Source organism: Lynx canadensis, chromosome A2 (assembly GCF_007474595.2).
Source record: "Lynx canadensis isolate LIC74 chromosome A2, mLynCan4.pri.v2, whole genome shotgun sequence".
NCBI classification, from domain to species: domain Eukaryota; kingdom Metazoa; phylum Chordata; class Mammalia; order Carnivora; family Felidae; genus Lynx; species Lynx canadensis.
This window is the reverse complement of record NC_044304.2, coordinates 90,529,041-90,552,415: the sequence shown is the minus strand read 5'-3', so window position 1 is coordinate 90,552,415 and position 23,375 is coordinate 90,529,041. Positions and strand designations below refer to the sequence as shown.

Sequence of the window (23,375 nt, the reverse complement as noted above, 5' to 3'; positions counted from 1 at the left end):
CATGACCTGCACTTTGTTGTAGCAGTTCCCTAACAATCCTTATGAACTCTGCAGCAGTATAAAACACTTACTTTAAGCCGCTAAGCTGCCTATCAGACCAAAGTTAGATCTCTGAAAAGACTGGTCTTCCCACTCCCATGCAGTAACTATACTGTCTTTTAATGGACATCTGTTTATAATTTACTGCATGTCAGAGAAATGATCAAGTACTGAAAAACAAATGTTGGTTTCATGGTAAACTCAATTTCTGTAACTACTCAATCACAACTATGAAGGCCCAATCCAAAATCCTGATGACTACCAGATCTTTTTACCTCCATTTTTTTCCAGTGGACACTAAAATTCACAATATAGCTTACCTTTGTTAGTCAGAGAATCTTTATCTTCTTTAGTTGTAAACCATGCTTGGCTAACTGCTGAAACTTCCTCATTACCCAAGGGAGATATTTCATCTAGTTGCTCATTCTGTAGAATCTTGAAGATGTAAAAGTAGGAAAAAAAAAAAAAAAAGTATAGCTCGATTTAATACCCAATCTGATTCATCTTTGTGTGCAATACTAAACATTCTAAAACTCTACTAATACAGAATTCATTTGTTTCAGATATAGTAAAAATATATTCAATTTATAGAAAAACAAATTTTTTTTACTGTTCTCATGGCAGTATGAAAACAAAACTGCCTGCATTAATAAAATATGACCTTCATTTAAGCAAGTAACTCTGTACTAGTGGCTTAAATTTTATAGAATAATAGTTAAGATTCCATTATGTGACTGAATTAATATATCTGAAGCCATCTGTATATTCATATACGTAAAATGAGCTCACACATACAATAAAATGGAAATGTTACAGATGAGTGTCACGGTTGTTCATGTCCTTATAGGTTATTTGTTGCCTAAATATTTAGTCATCTGTAATGTACTCTCTTGCTAAATTTAAAGAATTAACAGGCTAAATCAAAAGACATTGCAAAATCACAGTCTGCTTATAGTTCACTGACAACTTTGTTTTAGCCAATCTCAAGAGTTGGTTCCTAACCTTATTAATATACCTTCTTTTCAAAGAACTATATGGTATTATTTATTATTATTATGGTAAAAATAATCTTCATTGAATACCATGAAGTTAAAAACTAACAACTTTATTGAGAACTTTATAACTCCAATTTTTTAGTATATGTGCTGCTGAAGGAAGCATGAGATATAATTCACACACCATAAAATTCACCCTTTATAATATGAAATTCAGTTGCTTTCAGTGTATTTATCCAACTGTCACACCAGGTACATTTTCAACTACAGATATACCTAACCTAGCAAATTCTGCAGGAACAAAGCTGCTTAAGAGAGTTGGTCTTGGGCTAAAGACAGATACAGTGTGAGTCAGAAAGATCTGGAAACAGTGCTACCATTTCAGGCATGAGCCCACCTACCATAGGCAGATAAGAATAGGAGGAAATCACATGTCTAGTGACCACTCAATTCCATTCGGTCTCAGACTAGATTAACTAAACTATGTCACTGGCTGGAGGTAAATCCTAAGAGATTGGACTATTTCTTGAATAGACAGAAATTGAATTTCTAATTTCAAGAGGAACTGAAATCATCCTACTTGGAAAGAGAGAAGCTGTCAGTGAACAAACCAAGCACAATGAATAGAAAAGCCACGTTTCCTTTGTCACCTACTTTATTTTTCTATTTGGGGGTAATGAATATATTGTATTTATTAAAGTGTTTTCTTAAATCCATGGGCAAAAAGCTAGAGTCACTGGAACAAATATGAAAAGTTTTGTAACCCTGCATTTATGTGTCATACACTTTAGATTTTTTCTTTTAAAGATCAAGAGGCTACCTTTATAAAGCTGAGAATGGAGACAGACTAGACAGATAATGTCTCTTGTATTCTGAAGAACCCAATTATCTAAGATTTGACACTGAGGTTACTGTGATAGAGACTGCTGTGAAAAGACCTTGATACAAACAATATCTACTGTTAAGAAATGTAATGTAGAAAATATTCTTCTGAAATGATGTTCTCTTATATATTAACCAGTTGCTTAAAAGAATAAAATCATCATTTCCCAGAGTGAGTCTAAATACACAGGCCACTCTATGAACTTAGGAATACACTTGTCATGCTAATTAACTGCTCTCTTTGGACAAATACCTAATGCCTTTTGGCTTAAATTACCCTGATGAAGAATTACAATTATTACTTAAGTCATATAATGGTAAACATGTAAAAAGCCATCAAATGAAGCCAACAATTATTGTATTTTAGAATAATTAACACTGTCCATAACAAATGAGTTAAATGAGGATAGCAGGAGACATAGTTACCTTAAATGTTATCTATCTACACGTAGTATGTAGATATTAAGTTTTACATTATTTTACCTCCATTTTCACTACTTTATGTAGAAGCTTTTTAAATTACTCAGATATGTTTAGTATACTTTTTTTTTTATACTTGTGATTTTTTAAAAAAATTTTTTTTTTTCAACGTTTATTTATTTTTGGGACAGAGAGAGACAGAGCATGAACGGGGGAGGGGCAGAGAGAGAGGGAGACACAGAATTGGAAACAGGCTCCAGGCTCTGAGCCATCATCAGCCCAGAGCCCGACGCGGGGCTCGAACTCACGGACCGCGAGATCGTGACCTGGCTGAAGTCGGACGCTTAACCGACTGCGCCACCCAGGCGCCCCTATACTTGTGATTTTTTAGAGACAGAGCTTGAGCAGGGGAGAAGGGCAGAGGGAGGGAGGGAGGGTGGATGAGGGAAAGGGGGAGGGAGGGAGGAAGAGAGAGAGGAAGGGAGGGAGACGGGGAGATGGGGAGAGGGGGTGAGGGAGAGAGAGGGAGAGAGAGAGAGGGAGAGAGAGAGAGGGAGAAAGAGAGAGAGAGAGAGAATATCATAAGCAGGCTCCATGCTCAGTGTAGAGCCCCACTGGACCCTGATTCCATGATCTTGAAATCATGACCTGAGCCGATATCAAGAGTCGGACGCTAAACCGACTGAGCCACCCACTATAGTGTTTTTTGTTTTTGTTTTTTAAATGCAGCCTTTTTGACTTGACTGTAAGGTTTCATGCCTATAACATACATTGACTTAGGAATGTAAATCTAAGCATTTTACCCACTAAATGCCTCTTGCAACCACAAAGCACTGTATATATTGGGAAATTTTTTAGTTTCTAATCATTTTTCAAGATAGTTCCATTGCTGAAATGGGACAGTATAGTAACTACCATAATATGTGAAATAGCTACACCTGCTTTGACACAGAGGACAGAGCAAAAAGCAGACTATTTCTGAAATTTTAACTATGCTTTCACTCACAACCTAACGGTATTCTTATGAAACAAATATTAGAAACTATTACAAGTTTTTCATTGACTAAAATGGTTAATAATAAACCAAGAGGCTACTATGAAATTATAACTCACTAACTCTTAAGAAATAACCCAAACAAAACAACCCTATAATTTGTCTAACACTGCCACTGCTCAATCTTTTAACAACTAGGTTGTGAACCAAATCACCTATGAATACACACCTATTTGTACGGTGCCGAAAACGGAATCTAAGTGGGACTACATAGTCTTTGAATTGGAAATGAATTTGACAAGCCCCATTTTGAAGAACGTGCTCTATTGCTTCAGAGAGCATGGAATAAATTCCTGTCCAAATCACCCACTGAAATATAAGAGCAGATAATGAGAATCTCTAGCTGGGCTCAAAGCTGTTTGAAGTACATGAAAGACTCACTCCTCTAGAAATTCAGTCATTCTGGAACCACTGTGAAGTTCCCTATTGAAAAAGGCTCACAGTGCACCCACTTGAGATATCCTTAGTCCTTGATGTTATATTATCAACTTGTAATTCTTCTACCTAACTGAAGAAGGCTCACTGTCATGCTTCACATAAGATAATGATGTAACGTCTCTACTGTCTACTTTAAAAATATTTTATTAATTAAAGAAATGAAACAAAAGGACAAGATACTAAAAAGAAAGGCCCAATCAGCCAGAGATATAAACTTACAAGTAAAAGAGATTTAAGCTCCAGGCTATCTAAAAGAGCAAAGGATTCTATTACTTTTGGCAGAAATAACTCATATGAAACACAGAAGTTCACATAAAAAGAAAGCAGTAACCCCTGATTGTTATCCAACTTCTTAACTCAGGGTAAAATGTTATCTAGTCCTGCAAACACCAAAAGGTTCTACCTGAGCTACAACTGTCATAATTAAAATCCGTGTTAAATAACTAGCTTCCATTCATATTAGAACAGAGAACACATGTAGCCTTTCTAAATCAGTCATTAGAGAGAAGTGCTGGGTAACACTTAAAAAGCTTTATATCAATATCTTATATAACCGGTAAGATAAAATTTAAAGTTATTTAACAGCTCAAATGAGTTCATTCCATGTAGCTAAAGAATACACGTGCACCATCTGTTTCAACAGATGTGAACCACTATAGGGAATGAATTTTAAAATTCTATCTTTGCCTACTATTGTGAGATTCATACAAGTGGGGACTGGAAACCTGAATGAAATAATAAATCTTACCTCAATTGTGTCCTTTGTCAGACAAATTATGTTCTCATCATTTTATCACCTAAGGTATGTGTTAAGGATAATCCTCTTGCAGTCAGTAAAAAGACTCACTATACCTGGATCTGTGTCACAGTTCCCTCAGTAATCTCATCATCTGCCACCTCTGTGGTTGCAGTCATGGTCACCTCAAAGCTCTGATCATTTTCTGAAACTTCAAGAAGAAAGAACAATTCAATTCCAATATAATAGCAAGTTCTAATTATTAAAAAAATAAAATCCATGGGAAAAAATACATGACCATCTAATTTCCTAGCACATTCCTTGCCAATTAAGTCTATGTCTATAAAGATACAGATATATATATGTTTAAGAAAAAGTCATTATGCACCTAATACACACTAAGTAATGCTTTGGGTGGTGGGAAGACAGCAGTGAGCAAATAAAACAGAATTGTGCCTTCATGGTGCTTATATTCTAGTAAGAAAGACACGAAATTAACATATTATGTTGGGTGTTGATAAATGAGAAAAAAGTAAAGCAGGAAAGGGAATGTACTGGGGGGAGGAGATTGAAATTTTAGTTAACAGGAGAAGAGAAGTAACCCAGACTTGGAACAAAATGGGAAAGGGAGCTAGTCACACAGGTATCCTAAGAAGGAGCACTTCATGCAGAAGGAAAGCCATGGGCAGAGACTCTGAGATGGGGGCACATCTGGACTGTTCAAAGGGATGGCAAGTAGGATAGTGTAACCAGAAGACTGGTTCTGTGAGGACTTGTAGGCTAATGTAAAGACTTTGGCTTTAATTCTCAGATGGGAAACCACTGGAAGATACAGAGTGATATAATCTAATTTTTATTTTAACAGGATTGCTTTGGCTACTAACAAGAAAACAGCCTGAAGGGTGGCAAGGGCACTGTGAAATCAGTTAAGAAGCTAACTCAATAATCCAGGTTAGAGAAGTCAGGGACTTGGCCCAGGGCCAAAGGCAAGTGAGGATGATGAGCAGTTCAAACTGTGGATATATTTTGATATGAGAACCAACAGGATTTGTGGATAAACTAAATATGAAAGAAATTGACAACAAAAGGATGTTATTAAAGTTTTAAAAATTAGAGCTACTAGAAAAATGTACCTGCCATTAATGAAATGGGAAGATTTGTAGAAGCAGCAAATTTTAGAATTTAAGAAGTTTCATGGGTTGGTTTTAAACACACTACTTTGAGATACCTACTAAACATCTAGAGTTAAGTTTAAGGTTGGACTGGAATAAATCTGAACATGATCACAAGAGACAGGATTTAAAACCACCAATTCTAGGGAATGAGAAAACAAAACAGAAGCAGCAGCCTAAGAATGGAGTCCTGGAGCACTCCAATTAGAGACTAGGGACATGTGGACAGGTCAGCCTAAGAGACTCAGAAGGCACAGACAGAAAGGTAGAAGAAAACTAGAAGAATGGTTCCCTGAAAGCCAAAAGACATTATTTCAGAGAAGACTGATAAATATTCTCAGAGTAATAAATATTGTCAAAAACTGTGGATAGATCAAGTGAAGACAAAGACTAAAACAAAAAATTCATCACTGGACTTAGCAACAAGATAGTCTCTGGAGACCTGGGAAGAACAATTTTGGTGAAGTGACAGAGATGAAAGCCGGACTGGAGTGGGTTTAAGGAAGAATGGGAGAAGAAATGGAGGGAAGTATATGGATTCTTTCAAAGTATTCTGCTCTAAAGGAAAGAGGAGAAGTTGGAGGGGAGCCCAAAGTGGGCTAACAGGACTTCTTATTTTAAAGAAGAAATTATAGTAGGTTTCTAACACTGATGGGAATGATCCAGTAGAGAATGAAAAGCTAATGATTCACGTGAGAAAGGAAGAAATCCTCCAACAATGTCCTTGAGTAGGTAGAAGGGATGGGATCTAGTAAAGTGAAGGGCTGGCCTTAGTGAGAAGAAAAGATAGGAACATACGGACACAGATTCATATGGACAGATTCATTTGTAGTGGTGGAAACTGGCAGAAATTATCTTCTGACTACTTCAATTTTCTCAGTAGGGTAGAAGCAAGGCTATCAGTTGAGAGTAACAAAGGTAGAGAAAATACTGGAGGTTCAGGAATGTATGAAAGTCATCTCTGAGTGGGAGAAAAAACCATTCATTTGTTAAGTGTGGCGTGACTGGCAGGCAACAGTATGAGCCCACCTCAAGTTAATGATCATGAATTTAAAATAAGATCATTCAGCTTGCTTGTGCTGTTTTTCAATTAGCTGTGCCAGTATAGACATAAATAGCCAGGCATATTTAACCAGGATTGTGGTTTCACTAAAAACAATGAAGTGAGAGAAGGAAAAAAAGGATTTGAGGGTAAATGCAACAGTGATTATAATGATTAATTATGAGCCAAACCTGGTAGGGAGGAAATAAAAGATGGAAGTGGAAAAGGAACAATGAAAAAGTGGTTAAGATCAGTGGGTCCCTGAGGGGCAAAGGATTCCAAGTGTTAGAAAGGATTAGAGAAAGTAACCTGGAAAGAAAGGAAGTATTGGTACAAAAACAAAGTCTGAAGTAGATCACAAACGGACTCCACTTAACAGGTAATACCAAAGGAGGTGATGGGACTAATTAATGAGGTAGTATGGAGAACAAAAGGCAGAAGAGGATAAAGTATTGCAACAATCATCTAAATGAATAACCACCAAGAGTTGTAACTATGAGTAGGGAATGGAGAAAATGTGGTGACAGACAGTAACAATAAGAAGTTGTAAGTGATTTAGAATGATTAACATGAGAGTTAAGATTTTTTAAGGAACAAATTTTTTTTTATCAGTTTTATAAAGCATGTAAAGAAAACGTGAACATTAAAATGAAATTTGAAGTTAAATCTTTAAAAACTAGTATTTACCTCCATCAAGTCCAGCAAACAACGACTTGCCCATTCAGTCAGTCCCAGATGATGGTGATGATACAGGACTTCATTTTTTTACGTGACTTTTTAATGGAGAAGTTTTCCTACGTTGATTTTATCAACATGCTTTTTACAAATCTAGGGAACAATACTTCAAGCCCACTTTTCACAAATTTAGTACTACTGTAAATATTAGGCTCTAGAACATTCTCCATATGTGATGATGCTGTGACCCCACAGCAAGTAGCTCAGGTCAGTACGTCCACATTATCATACCCAGTTAAGTGAAAGAGGGTGTGAAGGGTTCAGTGTGACACCGTACACAGAATATAATAGCAAATGGACTTTGAACCTACAGTCATGATCAAGGTACTCAACTTTACCCAAATGAATTAACCAGTCTTAATTTATGTCAAAATAATCCCTCAAAAATTCTGGCTTAATAAAATATTTTCATCTTATTTTATGTCTTGGGGACATAATGTACAGCATGGGGACTATAGTTAAGAATACTCTATGGTATTCTTGGAAAATGTTAAGAGAACTTATCTTGAAACTTTTCATCACAAGGAAAAAAGTGTTAACTATGTGTGGTGGCAGATGTTAACCAGACTTATTACGTTCATTCCACAACATATACAGATACCAAATTATCATGTTGTGCACCTGAGACTAATATGTTACATGTTAATTATATCTGAATTCAAAAAATTCTAGCTTGGAAAATGTCCATATAGGATTGTATCTGTATAGACATGCCAATCATGGCTGAATCACAACCTAATGATGGTCAAATTAGAGGAGTTTTAAAAAAATCATATGAATCATCACTAGGAGTAAAGATCATTTAATTGGAAATACATATGTCTGTCTACGTCACTGGAAGCAATATTAGCAATCTTAACATTAATACTGTCTTTCCATAAAGTCTCACAGTAAACTGAAAATGGTTTCTGTTCAATTGGATAAACAATAAACTCTAAATAAAGAGTACACATCTATGTGTGAAGACAAAGTCTGCCATGATGAAAACCTAATCTTAGTTTTTTCCAACTGGATGAAGATGTGATTGCGCTTGATGCTGAGTGCAAAATCAAAGTTCTCAAAGACCAGAATGCTTGGGTATGACTTTAGGCAAGTTATTGTATCTCTCCGTGCCTTAGTTTTCCTAAAAAATTTATGAGACAGGGATCATAATACCTACTCTACAGCATGCTTTCTCAATGAGGGCAAAATATGCTTGCATCTAGGAGGGGTGTGGGTGGAAAAAAAGTATCCTCTTTGTTATTAAAACGCTACATACATACAGTACATTAAAACACACACACACACACACACACCAGTGTATCTGTGGTATTACAATTTCACTGGGGAGAGCATGACCAGGAGAAAATGTCTAAAAAAGCTTGGGGTGGAGTGGGTGATAATTGTCAATGAAAAAGGCTGAAAAAATTCAAATAGGCAACATATGCAAAATCATTTAGAGCCATGCCCACTCATTAAGTATTAGTAAAAAGAGACTTTTTGACTAAATGAAGAGAAAAATAATGGATCTAAGTCTACCTTGAAATGCCAACTTGATCTCGCACAAGCTAAAATCAGATTTCAAAAGGGAACTGCGTTCTTCGTACATGGTGACTTACGTGGAAGTGCAACAACTGATATGCAAGGAGTAGAATCATCAATACTCTGATCATCCTCAGAAGACAGACAAAGCCTTTTATGTGGAGGTTCAGTACTATCTTCTGAGTCTATTTCATCAGCTTCTAATGAAACAAAATAAAACAAAAATCTCAAAAATCTTCAAACCAATGAAGAAAAGCCCACATCTTCAACAAGTGTGAAACAATCTTATCTATTTGCTCAGTTAACCCAGTTGTGCAAGTAGGACCCCCAACGACACTGCCATCTCTAACCCCAGTGCAGGGCCTCAGCTCCTATTCTTATGATAAGAACTATGAAGAGAGGTGCTACTTTTTAAACATCACACCTTTGTACTACTATCTGTCTTTCCAAATATTTCACATGCAAAGACAGGGCTGGTTACTCAATTCACTCAGTTATTTACTGAATGCCTACTATGTGCTAAGTGCTGTGAACAGAACAATGACAGATACCCTTGACTGTTGAGGCACTCACAGGGTAGTAGAGGAGATGACTAAACCGACAATTTCAAAATTGTGTTCTAAGAGCTATGCGAGGGGAATGAAGAAGCTGTTTCATGGGCAGAGGGGAGAGGCACTTAATTTAGACTACAGGTGAAGGTTTCCCAGAGGAAGTGTGTTGAACTGGAAAGAACTTGAATGAACAGAAACCAGGGGAAAATGATTATTACCGGCCCTAGGAATAATTATTTGTGGTGACAGTATAGTATGAAAAGCTTAAGGTGTGTTAGGAAAATGAAGACAGCTATGAATTACTAGGACATAGGTATATGAAATGTGGCAGGAAGGGAGGCTAGCAGAAAAGCTGACATGGTAGGAGGCCATCAATGTGTTCTAAAAACCATGTGAAACTTAAAAAAAAAACACAACAACCTTCCTCCACTACTGAGCATCATGACCAAGGTCAATGGCAGTATGAAAGATGAATTAGCAGGGAGACTTGTTAAAAGGTTACTGGGGCCTCCCAGGTGAGAAATGAGACTCTAAACTAAGAAAGGGGAACTTGAGACCAAGGAAGCAATGGACTCAAGAAACAAAATACTATCAACAAGTCTTCATGATAGAATGAATGTAGGAGATGAAAGAAGGGTTTATTCCTACCACATTTATGATCTGGGATACTAAGTAATGAAATTGAGAAAGAAAGAGAGAACAAGGTCTCGGAATTTTGTGAAAGATTTCAGTTTGGAACATGTGATATTTAAGGTGTCTATGAGAAACACAAAGAATTCAGAATAAAGACAGAAATTTGAATCATTTTAATAGGTAGGTGGTACTTAAAATCACAAGTTTGAATAAAATTACCAGAAATTAAGTATTGAATGAGAAGAGAAGATAAAACCTAGGTTGAACAAAGATAAACTTAAAGCAAAATGAATATAAATACGGAATAGGTAGAGAAGTGACAACAAAATCACAAGCCTCAGCCTCTTGAATCTTAACTGATTACAGATAATGATATTAAATCTTATTCAAATAGTCATGTAAAATCCTCTTCTACAGATTCTAGAAAAAATTGACAAAATTGCTTTTACATTTTTTAACGTGCTATATACATTGCCGGCACCAAATGATATCAAAGAGAAAGTGTTAATTACAGTTAATCCATCATCTTTGGAGGCCCAATGCATTCTACTTATTTATAAAGTAGCTATGAAAGTCAAAAAAGTTCAAATTTATGGCAAATTAAAAAAATATAAAGGTATATTTTAAAAACATAAAAATATAAATTAAGATTAATTCATAAGCCAAAAAGAGAACTCCCATTTCTATTATCCTAGCCCAAACTGTCAATCAGGGTAATAACGATCAAAGGGAATGTGAAATCCAGAAATCCAGAAAGATCCATAATTACATGTCAGCAAGTTTTCCTACCATTCTGAGGGCAATGAAGAATGAGGTTCCCGTCTGTGTCCTGAGTCAAAGTCACAGAGTTCACAGTTTCTACTGTTACTGTGTCAGAATCCTCTTCAACTGTGCTCATACTCAAATCTACATAATAGATTTCAGATTTAAAAAATTAGTCCCAAATATGAACATAAAGTAGCCCCCAACTTCCCCCACCTCCCCATAAAAAACCCCTCACAATTTATACGTGCTATATAGTGCTCTTTATGTGAATTCCAATGGCAGTTCAGACTTGAAATTTTTCAAAAGGTTATATCCATGATTCAGAATAAAATGTAATAATCTGCAAGAATCTGCTTCTCTAATTAAAAACCTACAGCATTTTTTAAATGTTTATTTATTTTGAGGTGGGGGGAAGATAGAGAATCCCAAGCAGGCTCCAGGCTGTCAGCGCAGAGCCCCACGTGGGGCTGGCTCTCACAAACTGTGAGATCATGACCTGAGCCAAAATCAAGAGTCAGACACTTAACTGACTGAGCCCCCACAGCATTTAGTTTTTAAAAAGACTTGTTTTTACCACATCCAATGAAAAAGACTCTGTTCCAAGTTGTTTCATCAATAAAATATGAGGTCTTATCAGTAAAACTCTCACCACTTTTTATTTACTGGCAACTTTGATACATTCAAATAGGTGTTTAACTTCTGATTCTTTCACAAGATGGATTAAACCTTTTACCTTAGAAAGCATCGATAAATCTAAGAATTACTTCTCCAAAACACTTTTTACAAGTATTTAAGCTCTATTATTAGCTGAAACTAAGAGCACTAAAAAATTATTCTCATCATTTTTCCCCCCTCATAATATTAAACAAGTACGTACATTCATCATTGACCAAATTGCTTTTTAAATGGATATAGTGCAAGGCCTTCTTTTGAAATAGAGAACTGATTTTGTTTAGAGGGCCTTCACCTGCTATTTTACACATATATCATTTTCCTCTTGTTCAGACAGACTGAATGATCGGAGTCTTACAGTATAATACCTCATGGCTAACAGAAGGAAATGTATTGAATTAAAATCAAGGGCCTGGCTGAAGTATTCCAGTTAACTTTATAATGTTCAATGAAGTTTTTCCCTTAATACTCAATTTTGTTCTTGTCCACATACTTTTTACCAACTAAACAAGAAGCCATAAGGCTTAATGTGTACTACTCACTCAGTATTTATTTGGTTCCTATACACAACATATTAGTCTGCTCATATATTTACCATTTATTTAAGTGCATTTTCGCTTGCCAGAAAAACTTAAGATCTATTGATATTTACAGGGTGAAGACCCAGTGATTCGTTCAGGTTTTACTATACAAATCACTGCCTTAAAAGGACATCATTTTGCAATGATAAAAGACGACAGGTTCCAAATTCAAGATAAATAGAAATCACAATCTAATTATACCAAAATTTGCAAAACACAAGGTGACATCCTTGGAATAAAGGCAGGCTTACCTAGAAAATAGATGGATCAGGTATAGCCCTTCCCACAGAATCAAGTCGCCTTCCCTTAGACACCAGCATCACTTTCATGTTATCCAGATTGCTTCTCGCCCATATTCCTACCTCTGCAACACTCTGAAAAAGTAACAGCATTACACAATAAGGCTTAATAAGAACAAACAACTGTGTGTTAGCCATATGCCCAGGACAGTCTAGCCTCAATCCTCTGTGATGTCTTAACTAGAAAAAGAATGACAAAAACCAGAATTCTTTTCTTTTTTTTTTTTTAATTTTTTTTTAACATTTATTTATTATTGAGAGACAGAGAGAGAGACAGAGCATGAGCATGGGAGGGGCAGAGAGAGGGGAGACACAGAATCTGAAGCACACTCCAGGCTCTGAGCTGTCTGCACAGAGCCTGATGCAGGGCTCGAACTCACAAACCGCGAGATCATGACCTGAGCCCACGTCGGGTGCTTAACCAACTGAGCACCCAGGCACCCCCAGAATTCTTTTCTAAACAGACCTTTTAGAACTCAGCCTCTAAAAGTATTCCCCAGTGAAAGGCAGAAATGATGAGATCTGTACCTATTAAGTTCATTTAGAGGCAGTTTCTCAACCTCAACAGGCAAACAGTCTCAGAAAAAATAGGTTAAACTATGCTACTAGTTCAATGAACTGTAGACCAAGGTATGTGCAACATGACCCAAGATGTAGAGTGCCACAAATGTTACCAGTAACTGTATTTTTTCTTTGTAACAATTTACTAACACCTCTTTATACATAATACTGTATTTCATCCTAAAGCATTACAAACTGTATCCTATCTGTGATCAAACCTGCCTACAGATCTGTGGAAAAAAGAAACCCTCAACAGTTGAGCCAGAAAGGTAAATTACAAGCAAGCTCTTGAATGCAATGTGAAACTTCCAAAATCTGAAATGATTTTTAAAGGTTTGTTTAAATAAACTCCTCATTATCATCCCAAAGCTTCAACCAAAGAATCAAAAAGTACAGCAGGATTCGGGATTCAAGGGAATGATTCAGCAAAAATTAATGATTAACATTTCATTTTAGCAATGCTCTAATTAGAACTCATCTCCAAGATGGTTATATTTGGAGAATTGCTACTCATAAATAAGTCTGCAGTGAAAAGGTAGAGATCCTACTAGGGTCAACTCCAGTCAACTATTAAATTTCATGTTTTTCTTATTTCTGAATCCATTAAATTTTCTTTAAAAGGTGGTAATACTGAAGATAGAGAAATTCAATTCTAAAAAAAAAATCCATAAACTTACCAAAAGCAGAGTTCACTCTCTTTGTGTATGTTTGTAAACGTGTATACGCTACAGTGTACAAGCAACTTATATTTTGCTTTTTAAGAATTAATTCACATTAAAAAGTATGATGAAACCTAACTGAAGCTAGGTACCTAACTGAAGTTTTCTGTATCACTTAGAATTTACACCATATTAAAAAAATGACATTATTTAACAATGACCCTATCAATGGACATTTATGTTTTTCCTAATTTTTCATTTCCTTAAAACATACTGGAACATTTATATACTCTATTTCCTTGAATATTAATGGAAATTATTACATGAAAGAAAATGACAAAATTTAGAACTTTCTAAATTTTTTAAATTTTACTTATGTATTTTGGGAGAGAGACAGAGCATGAGCAAGGGGACGGGCAGACAGAGAGGGAGGGAGAATCTGTACTGACAGAGTGGAGCCCAACGTGGGGCTTGAACTGTGAGTTCACGACCTAAGCCAAAATCAAGTCAGATGCTTAACTGAGTGAACCATGCAGGTGCCCCAAAATTTAGAACTCTTAAGTCACACTGAGACAGGGAAACTGTAAAGGACCTATGAAAAAGCTGGTTTCTATTCGTTTTCCTGCTTCTATTTTTGCCAATACCTGCACTCCCACCTTACACATGCCTTGATATATGTCCCCCTTGTAAGGGTCAAGGAGTTAATTATTTCTTTGACGTCTTCCACTACAACTGATAACAACTTTGAAGTGGCCAGGTGAGGTCCTCATGAAAGTTCTCCGGGACCACTGACTCCAAACACCTTGACAAAAGACCCTGGCTCCAGAGGATAAGTGACTTATGGAGGACACCTGAGCACTTGTCCTTGTTTGATCAGTTACTAGAAGCCTGAGAGGACATGTACACCAGGCCACTATCCTTAATAAAAACTCCAGACCCCCCCAAGCAAAGATGAGACTCATGCTCCTTTTCCTTTCTGAGTCTCCCAGATGCTCTGTTATCTGCTGTCTCCAATATCTTCATTAAACTCTGTCCTCCCTTCTTGCTGGCTTGAGCCTGATCTCCATCCTGCGTGAAGCTTACAACCCTTTTGGCTGGTCCTGTGGGACCCCTTCTGAGTCCTCTGACCTGGCCTGCCTGCATCAGTTTTCCAGAAATGTTGTTCAAATTTATATCCAAACCAAGGAAGTATAATCTCTATTCCTGGCAACCGTTCTTTTGTTAAAAAGAAAGCACAAAGCAAGAAACAGCACAAGACTTCATTTGATAGGTGCAAAATAGTCACAGGTTTAGCATTTTAATCAATGTCATCTCAGGACCCAAAGGAATCCAAAACTCTAAGAAAAAATAAAGGCAGATTTGAGGCAATATGGAGATAAAGTGCGATAACAGTGTAAGAAAAAAGGGAGTCTGAAACAGCTAGCTAGATGCAATCAGTATTTCATTCTTGACAAGCTGTATTGATTACAGGTGATTCCATGCAGTGTGCGGTGTACCAGCTTTAAATAAGAAATCTGGGTTCGGTTTTTAAAGTTCAACAACTCATGTTTGAGACTAGTAAATGGTTCTTTTTTTTTTTTTTTTAAATTTTTTTTTCCACGTTTATTTATTTTTGGGACAGAGAGAGACAGAGCATGAACGGGGGAGGGGCAGAGAGAGAGGGAGACACAGAATCGGAAACAGGCTCCAGGCTCTGAGCCATCAGCCCAGAGCCCGACGCGGGGCTCGAACTCACGGACCGTGAGATCGTGACCTGGCTGAAGTCGGACGCTTAACCGACTGCGCCACCCAGGCGCCCCGAGACTAGTAAATGGTTCTAAGGTGCTGTGCAAATTAACAAGCATATGTGGTCAATCAACAAATATTTATCACATGTCTACTATCTACATGTTAGGCGCTCTCTAGGCATTGGGGATATGGTAGTCACTTTTATTTTTTTACCATCTTGCTCTCGACTCATTTTCCAGGGGTCTCTCCCATTTCCCACCATAGTTAGAGCTACAAGGTCTAACTTAAATATCTTAAATATTATTAATATTTAAGAAACTGACCTGGTTTTACCTTCAATTATTTTTATTAGGTAACACATTTACATGGTTCAAAATTCAAAATATAAAGAGGGTTATACAGTTTAGTCTACTTCCCGTTCCAGTTCCCCGGTCATCCAGCCCCCCTCCCTGTATAGGTGAACTCATCAATTTCTCAGGCTTCCTTACACTTATCTTATGCATTGAGAAGTCAATACAGCCCTTCCTATTCTTCCTACACATACTCTTTTTACAGAAATAGTATCATACTACCAACACTGAACAGTACCTTAAAGGCTACTTTCCACTGCCTCAGCAGCAAGATGAGGAGACATCACTACGGCACACAACTGCAAGGTAGCCAAAGGATTAGCAATGGCAAAGTCCCTAAAGTGGGACTGCTTTGGCCTGTTGCAGGAAAAAAAAAAAAAAAAAAAAAAAACAAACCACCCCACAGCTGGTATCGCAGAGGCTTTCCATAAAGAGGGAGAGCAGTTGAATTGAAGGTTGGAGATAAAGACTGGGGCAGATCTCACAAGGCCGTACAAATCCTTGGACGATTTTCAGTTGAGGAATATAATTTACATTTTTAAAAGATCACTTAGACTGCAGTATGGAGAATGGATAGGTAAGTCAGAAGAGATGAAAGCAGTCAAAGGAAGGAGGCTGGAAAAAGGATATATTTTGGAGGTAGTGTTGAGAGGATCTGCTGAATGAAGAGATGATGGAGATTAAGAGAAAGTGAACTATCTCAAGCTGTTTCCTAGGCTTCTGGCTTTAACAGCTGAGTTTGGGGGCACTTAGATATATTTCATTACGTATTTGCATTACTACTTGTATGAATAAAGTTATAAGACATTCAAATGAAGATATTAAGTTGATAGGTGGAAGCTGGAATTCAACAAACAGGATTAGACCTATCAAGACAAACTTAAGTTGGTGGCATGCAAGTACTTTTTAAACAGAAGATCACCCAGAGAGATCGTGGTACAGAACGCTTATAAGGGAACATTTATATTCGCATTTAAATGATAAATATATTTCTTTTCATCTAAAGCTCCCAATGAGTGAGAACCCTATTTAACGTAGAACAAAAGAACAACTCTGGATCTAGTGTTTAATACAGAATTCAAAGAAATGAATCCTTGGTCCTACTTCATTCTGGTATTGATGGAAAGTTCTTATTCAATGGATTATCTTAGACTGGTGTTTTCATCAACTGAATCTACATACAGGTATAACTCATTTTATTACGCTTCACAGAAAGGGAGTTATTTTATAAACTGAAGGTTTATAGCAATCTTGCATTAAGCAAGCCTATCCACACTATACTTCCAACAGCTCACTCAGGTCTGTGTCACATTTTGGTAATTCTCAAACTATTTCCAACTTTTTCATTATTACAGTTGACCTTTGAACAATACATATTTGAACTGAATGTGTCCACTTATATGTGGATTTTTTTACAATACAGTACTGTAAATGTATTTTCTTAGCCACGTTTTTCCTCTACTGTAAGAATACAATATATGATACATTTAACATACAAAATGTGTTAATTGACTGTTATTATTAAGTCTTCTCGGCAAGAGTAGGTTATTAGTTTTGGGGGAGTCAAAAGTTATACATGGATTTCTGACTGCCCAGGGGGGCATCACCCCTAAGCTCCCATTGTATAAGCTCCCAAGAACTGTATACTGGCTGTGGCCATCTGTGATCAGTGATTAAGACTAGCTGAAAGCTCAGGTGATATTTTTTAATATAGGCACATTGAATATACATACAATGCATGTGTATACACATTGATTTTTTTGACATGCTATTCACGTTTTTAAATGAACTACCGTAAAGTATAAACAGAACTTTTACATGCACTGGGAAACCAAAACTCATTTGACTTGTTTTATTGCAACCTTTACTGCAGCAGTATGGGATTGAGCCTGCAGTTATTTCTTTTTTAAATATATATATTTTTAAGTTTATTTTGAGAGACAAAGGGGCAGGGGGTGGCAGCAGAGAGGGAGGGAATCCCAATTTGCACTGATAGTGCTGAACTTGATGTAGGGCTTGATCCCACGAACTGCAACATCATGACCTGAGCCAAGATCAAGCAAGAGTCGACGCTTAACTGAATGAGCCATCCAGGAACCCCTCCTCTGTAACGTTTTGGTGATGTTCTTCCAAACATACTGTCACATCTTTTAGAACATTTTTGCACTTATTTTTTTCGTAGTATTTTTCACTATGTCTACTTACTCTTCCACAGCATTTTTAATGGGTACTTACCATGATCCTATAAATGAACATTTTTCTTTGAGGTCATACTATTATAAAGACCTCATACTGACCACCAACATACCGATCATTGCATATAACTAATGCCTTAGGACACGCTTATAAGTGGATTTGCTTAGTAATATTTAATAAAGATGTGTTTGAAAATAATCTGAAAGAATAAACCTCCTTGCTAATTAGAAAGTCTTAGTGGAAGAGAATAATTAACAAATACTTGTATCCTCAACATGTGTACACAGCGGGCTGGCAGAATAGAAATCTGCAGAATATTGATTTTATTCAAGATAGGAATAGGGACTTGAGGTTGAATGCTTCGGATTGTTGTTCCAGGCCTATGGGGATTTGCTTTTCTGTACACTTTGTGGAAAAGTCTGAGAAGCAAAGCTACAAATGAACATAAAGCATACTAGACTAAGGTAACAAATGATCACTAACAGCTGAGTTTTAGTGGCAAAATATAGCTGTATGCCATATCAATAGTTGTTTGTAGAGTTTATTTTAATAGGCTTTAGTCACTTACGCTTTGATTTTAACTACGGACAATTGAAAACAATGTCTAAGAGATTTCTTGGCAACATGGTTCATTTCAAGGTGTAGCATTTCATACCTGGTCTGGTAACAATGTTGCTTATTAAAAAGAAAGAATATTTTTTACCCAGTGCATGATTTAAGAGCTTATAATATGTATTTGGCTACATTTAAAAATTTTATTCATTCAAAACTGAGCACTTCATGCAAGGTACCATTAGAAGCTCTTTAAATGATGGTAAATAAAGATCAGTGTTCACAACCCACTGCTGGAAGAATGGCCTGACAACAGTGTACATAGCCAAAATGACAGCTAAAAAAAAAAGGAACGTGTAAATAAATAAAATTAAAAACTGTTCATAAAGGGCTCTCCAGTGTGCCTTTTCCTGACAGCTTCTGGGATTCAGTCATGGAATGGAGTATCTTCCCACAAACTTGAAGCAGCAGACATGTTAAACAGGTTCCTTCTTTTATTTATCATTTATCTTTATGGAATCAAAACAAAACCAAAACCTATTTGTGATTTCCATTACAAGGATTTTCTTCACAAAATGAAAAAAAGAGGGGGCGATGATACGAAAGCACACACAAACATTTAATGTATCTGTACATTTAGCATACTTGGCACAGTTTATCATTTTCTCAGGTCACTTCATATCCTTTGAGGACAGAAAAAGCTTTGGAACTGAAATTACAAAGCATTTAAAGGTACAGCAATTCAAAAACAATTCTTTTATATGGGGGAGAAAAGTGCTGACGATTAGGGCAGTAAGAGAAAATTGACTATTAAAAAGAAAACTCCATTCCAAGAAGACAGATTACCATCTCCTGTTAAATAAGCAGCCTCTAAGACATTAGAACTCTTCCTAAACTTCATTGCTATTCGAAACTTTTGACGTCCCCGCAACAAATGAAAGTGTGTGTTCAGTGTGATCCAGGACCTCAATACTTCAAAAAACTTCCCTGCCCCACTAAATTTTTAACATCTATGTGCCAGGTTGTAAATCCCTAGGGATGCTCGTGTTTCACATTAGTGCATTCATCTTCACAGGTGTTAACTTAAGCCAATGTACTTAATGGAGCATGACAAAAGCAACTGCTTATAATAATGAGAGGTTACTGTCAGGACATACAAATTTATTACAACGTTAATAAAAACTATAGGGTCTGTAGATGTTGGAGAGATAAGTGAAGTGAATAAAAAGAAAGGCATTATGTGGGGGAAGGGAAGGACTAGTTTTGTTGTTTTAATTTCAACAGTAACTAGCCATTTCTAACCTTACAAATAGGCTTCTCTCTCTCACTGCCTCAGGGTGAAAGGAGATAAACTTGCCCCATCTTTAAAGAAAAAGAAAAAGCCAGTAAAGAGAAGTGAACTTAAAAAAGACTCAAGGGGATATGTCTTCTTTTGATATAATTCTATCAGTAATCCTTTTCCAGCCACACTCTGCTTCCAAAGATCGAATCCTAATTCCAAAATGTTTTTGTGATTGCTTCCTCTCAAAACACTTTTAAAATCTCAACATTCTGAAATATAGAGTATATATTTATTCATCTAACTGCTCAAAGTATGAACTTAAAGTTCTAAGCAAGAATGCAATGCCCAGTACTTACTGATTAACTGTAGATGAAGACAGGGCAATAGCATTTTGGCTCCACCATCTAGCTCAACTGCAATCAATTAAAGAGATTCACGCAGAAAATGCAGATTCTAGATCAGTCCCCAAAAGCATATTTTGGTGTGAGCCTATCAACTAAAGTAGTAAAAAAAAAAAAAAAAAATTAGCTTTTTGGTGGCACATAAGTATATGGAAGTAAAAATAATGAGATAAAATTATCACAAAACATGAAATGTATTTTTCTTCATAACTGTAATTTTTCCCCCTGACAAATTCAAGCTGTTTTTTTGCCCCTGGTGAATGAAACAACTCTCACATCAAATTATACACCCTGGCAATTTTTTCCTAAGGCTGAGGGATTTGATTTTTTCTTAAAACTTAACTAAATTTCTGTATCTGAGCCTAATAAATCATCTCTTATCACTACCCCTTCTTAGTAAAACGCTATGTTTTCGGCATATTATCACCAGAGTCTTTAAATGTTACAGTGGTGGTAATTACTCAAATTACTAACCAGAAAACAGTGATACTAAAAAGCTGGGAACAAATTTAAAGCCAGCTCACAGAAAGAATCCTAATGGGAAAATATGAAAACCTTTGAAAAAGAAAAAAAGATTTTCCGTTTGTAAAACTTTCAACACAATGGAAGAATATTTTCTTACTTAGACTGTAGCTTAAACGCTATAAATGGTTAATCGTCTTTCACGAATTAAAAAGTATAATTAGTACAAGATCAAAAATTTCGAAACGGTATATTCTATGCTGACAACATTGCATATTCGAAAGTCACCCTACAAAATACGCATTTTATCGGATGTCCCAACAAGCTGCCTCGCCTGTCAGGAGGAACACAGACGATCAATCAAGTTATGAGAAAAGCAACCACACACTGCATTTGAATTTCCAAATTCAATCATGCAAAGTAGAGATAAGTCCTGACTTATATTTCATGTAATTATAACCCTCCCCTTAATTTCACCGAATATTTTTATTATAAAAATACATGCTGTATCATTCAACTGCATAGAACGGCACTTGGCCACCTCTACTGTCATATCTATGCCGGAGAATGGGTCAAATCAAAGTATATTTTTAAGGACAAGAAGATTAAAAAATTTAAAAACTCATTCAGAACTCAACATATGACGATTACTACTTTGCAGACGCATTTTACTGTTCTCGGCTCGACTAGGGCACTCTCACTCGCAGTTAGTCCCTGCCCCTCCTTCTTAAAAGAGCCTGACATCTTATGGCCAAGCAACCCCGATTCCCTCGGCACGGGCCTTGAATAGCAGAGCTAGAATGAATCCCGAAAGATGGAAGAGTCTAAGACGCAAACAAGGTAAAAGAAAAAAAAGGGGGAGGGGGGACAAGACCCGCCCAACTCTCTCAAACCCACCTCTCCTTCAATGGACTACATAAACCTGAAAAGGAAATAAACAAAAAAGGAACACCAAGAGAAAGCAACTAAGGCTCCCTTACTCTCTGCATTCTCGGGCCCAATTCTCTACCGAAGCTCTCGGCCCACCCCACCCCCAGGGGTCCCGGCGCCATTTAGCTCCTCCGAAGCCGCCGCCATTTTCCGCCCCCGCCGGATCGCTGCTGCGCCTCGGCGGCCGCTCGCTACCCCACTCAGTAGCCCGAGCCACTGCCGCGGGCCGGGCCCCGAGAGGGAGGCCCTGGCCTGAGCGTGCGGGAACGGCAGCTTCAGCGTCACGAAGGCCCAGCTCCGACCCCGCCCGCGGTGCCCGGGCGCCCAGAGCCTGCGCCGGCCGGCGGGAACAGGATGGCAGCAAGGGGGCCGGACAGGCTCCACTGGGCGGAGCGGCCCTGGCGGCGGTTGGGACCTGAAGGTTCCATCGCACTTACTTCCTGTTTTGGGTCCGGGCACTTTGGAAGAACCAGGATGGAGGCTCCAAAAAATACCAGGATGGAGGAAGCAGCCACGGGCAAGAGTGGCTGCAGCTGGAGTGAGCGAGCGCGACGAGCCACCGGAAACGGAGCTACGGCCGCGCCCCGCCCCCAGCCCCCGCACGCTCCCCCTCCCGCGCTCCCCTCCCTCGGGACTGCTGTGTCTGTTGGCTGCTCGCGTCACTTCCGACCAAGTCGGAGCGCGAAAAAAGGTCTCGGGTAATTGGAGCTTCGGTACCGTTCTGGGTAACGTTCGTTTGCGGTCCGCAGCTTCTCTTTTCCTACTGGGAAACCTCGGTACTGACAATTCCGCTGCTGATGCTGTAAAGAAGGCCCATCTTTCTTTGGCCTAACTGGGGTCTTTCTGGCTCTGGTGGCAGTGGCGCCCCGCTGGCCGAGTTTCATAAATTCGCAGAGCTCAGAGCGGAGACAGCCGGGTGTGGAACGGAGTGAATGCCGTGTCTAGATGCAAAAGAAAGTTGGAAATTCTGTGTGGCCCTTCACACTTAGTTTGCGTTGCCCTAGGCGCTCGGTGTGAGGTGTTCCCTCTTTGGGCGTGTGATGTTCTGGTCAAATGTATCCTTTGTGAGCGAAGGAAGGTGCTACTATAATGCACAGTCCGTCTTGAAGCGTAGGTTTTCTAAGCCAGCTGCTCTTGAGTAAGTGGGAAGCTTTTAGGAAGGACCTATACTCGGACCGAGCCCCTAGACCAGCCTTTTAGAAGCTCTATGAGACCCTGGCAGAGATTTTGTTTGTAGAGTTTTAAGGCGTTGAAAATCTTTTGGTGTAGTGGTGTGAAACTGTTTCAACTCTGTATGATTCCGAACTCATTTTACTTGTTTATAAAACTAAATACGTTGTAGTCTTTTTTCTGTATTGGCATGAAGGGAGATTAAAAGTTAGACTTGACTGATGTTCTTGATTCCAACAGCTTTGTGTAGACTCACACTACATTGACACAAGGGGAATGTAGCCAGCATCAGTCGTAAAGGTCAAATAAAGGCTCTGCAGAACGTGAATATGTACTACTAAGTTGGTCCTAAGGAATTAATGAGATTAGTAATACTTAGTAACTTCTCCCCCTCCATTATCTTAGCATGTTTTGATTTTGCCACAAGGTTGTGGTTTCCTTTGACTACAAAGTATAGTTGAAAGACTTTGTGGAAAGAATAATTCATCAAAGAAACATGGAGGAGGAGGACAAAAAACCACACTGACACGGGTTTAGAAACTTATTATT

At 37.8% G+C, this 23,375-nt stretch overlaps 1 protein-coding gene across 5 annotated transcripts in view; it reads right to left on the bottom strand.

The window, feature by feature from the left end:
- Positions 1–22,223, bottom strand: part of DMTF1 (cyclin D binding myb like transcription factor 1) — a 45,442-nt gene extending 23,219 nt beyond the window's left edge. The window contains exons 1-7 of one of the 5 annotated variants that reach the window (XM_030307871.1): positions 22,094–22,223; positions 20,220–20,359; positions 12,488–12,610; positions 11,008–11,124; positions 9,112–9,234; positions 4,681–4,775; positions 360–474 (exon numbers count right to left, since the gene is read on the bottom strand). In XM_030307871.1, the coding sequence (XP_030163731.1) occupies positions 360–474; positions 4,681–4,775; positions 9,112–9,234; positions 11,008–11,116 (442 nt within the window). In that variant the 5' untranslated portion in view covers positions 11,117–11,124; positions 12,488–12,610; positions 20,220–20,359; positions 22,094–22,223. Of the gene's footprint in view, positions 1–359; positions 475–4,680; positions 4,776–7,465; positions 9,235–11,007; positions 11,125–12,487; positions 12,611–20,219; positions 20,360–22,093 lie in introns of those variants that run through there. The other 4 variants (XM_030307870.1, XM_032592391.1, XM_030307872.1 and 1 more) reach the window with 4 other exon arrangements.
- Between the last annotated feature and the right edge of the window lie 1,152 nt (positions 22,224–23,375).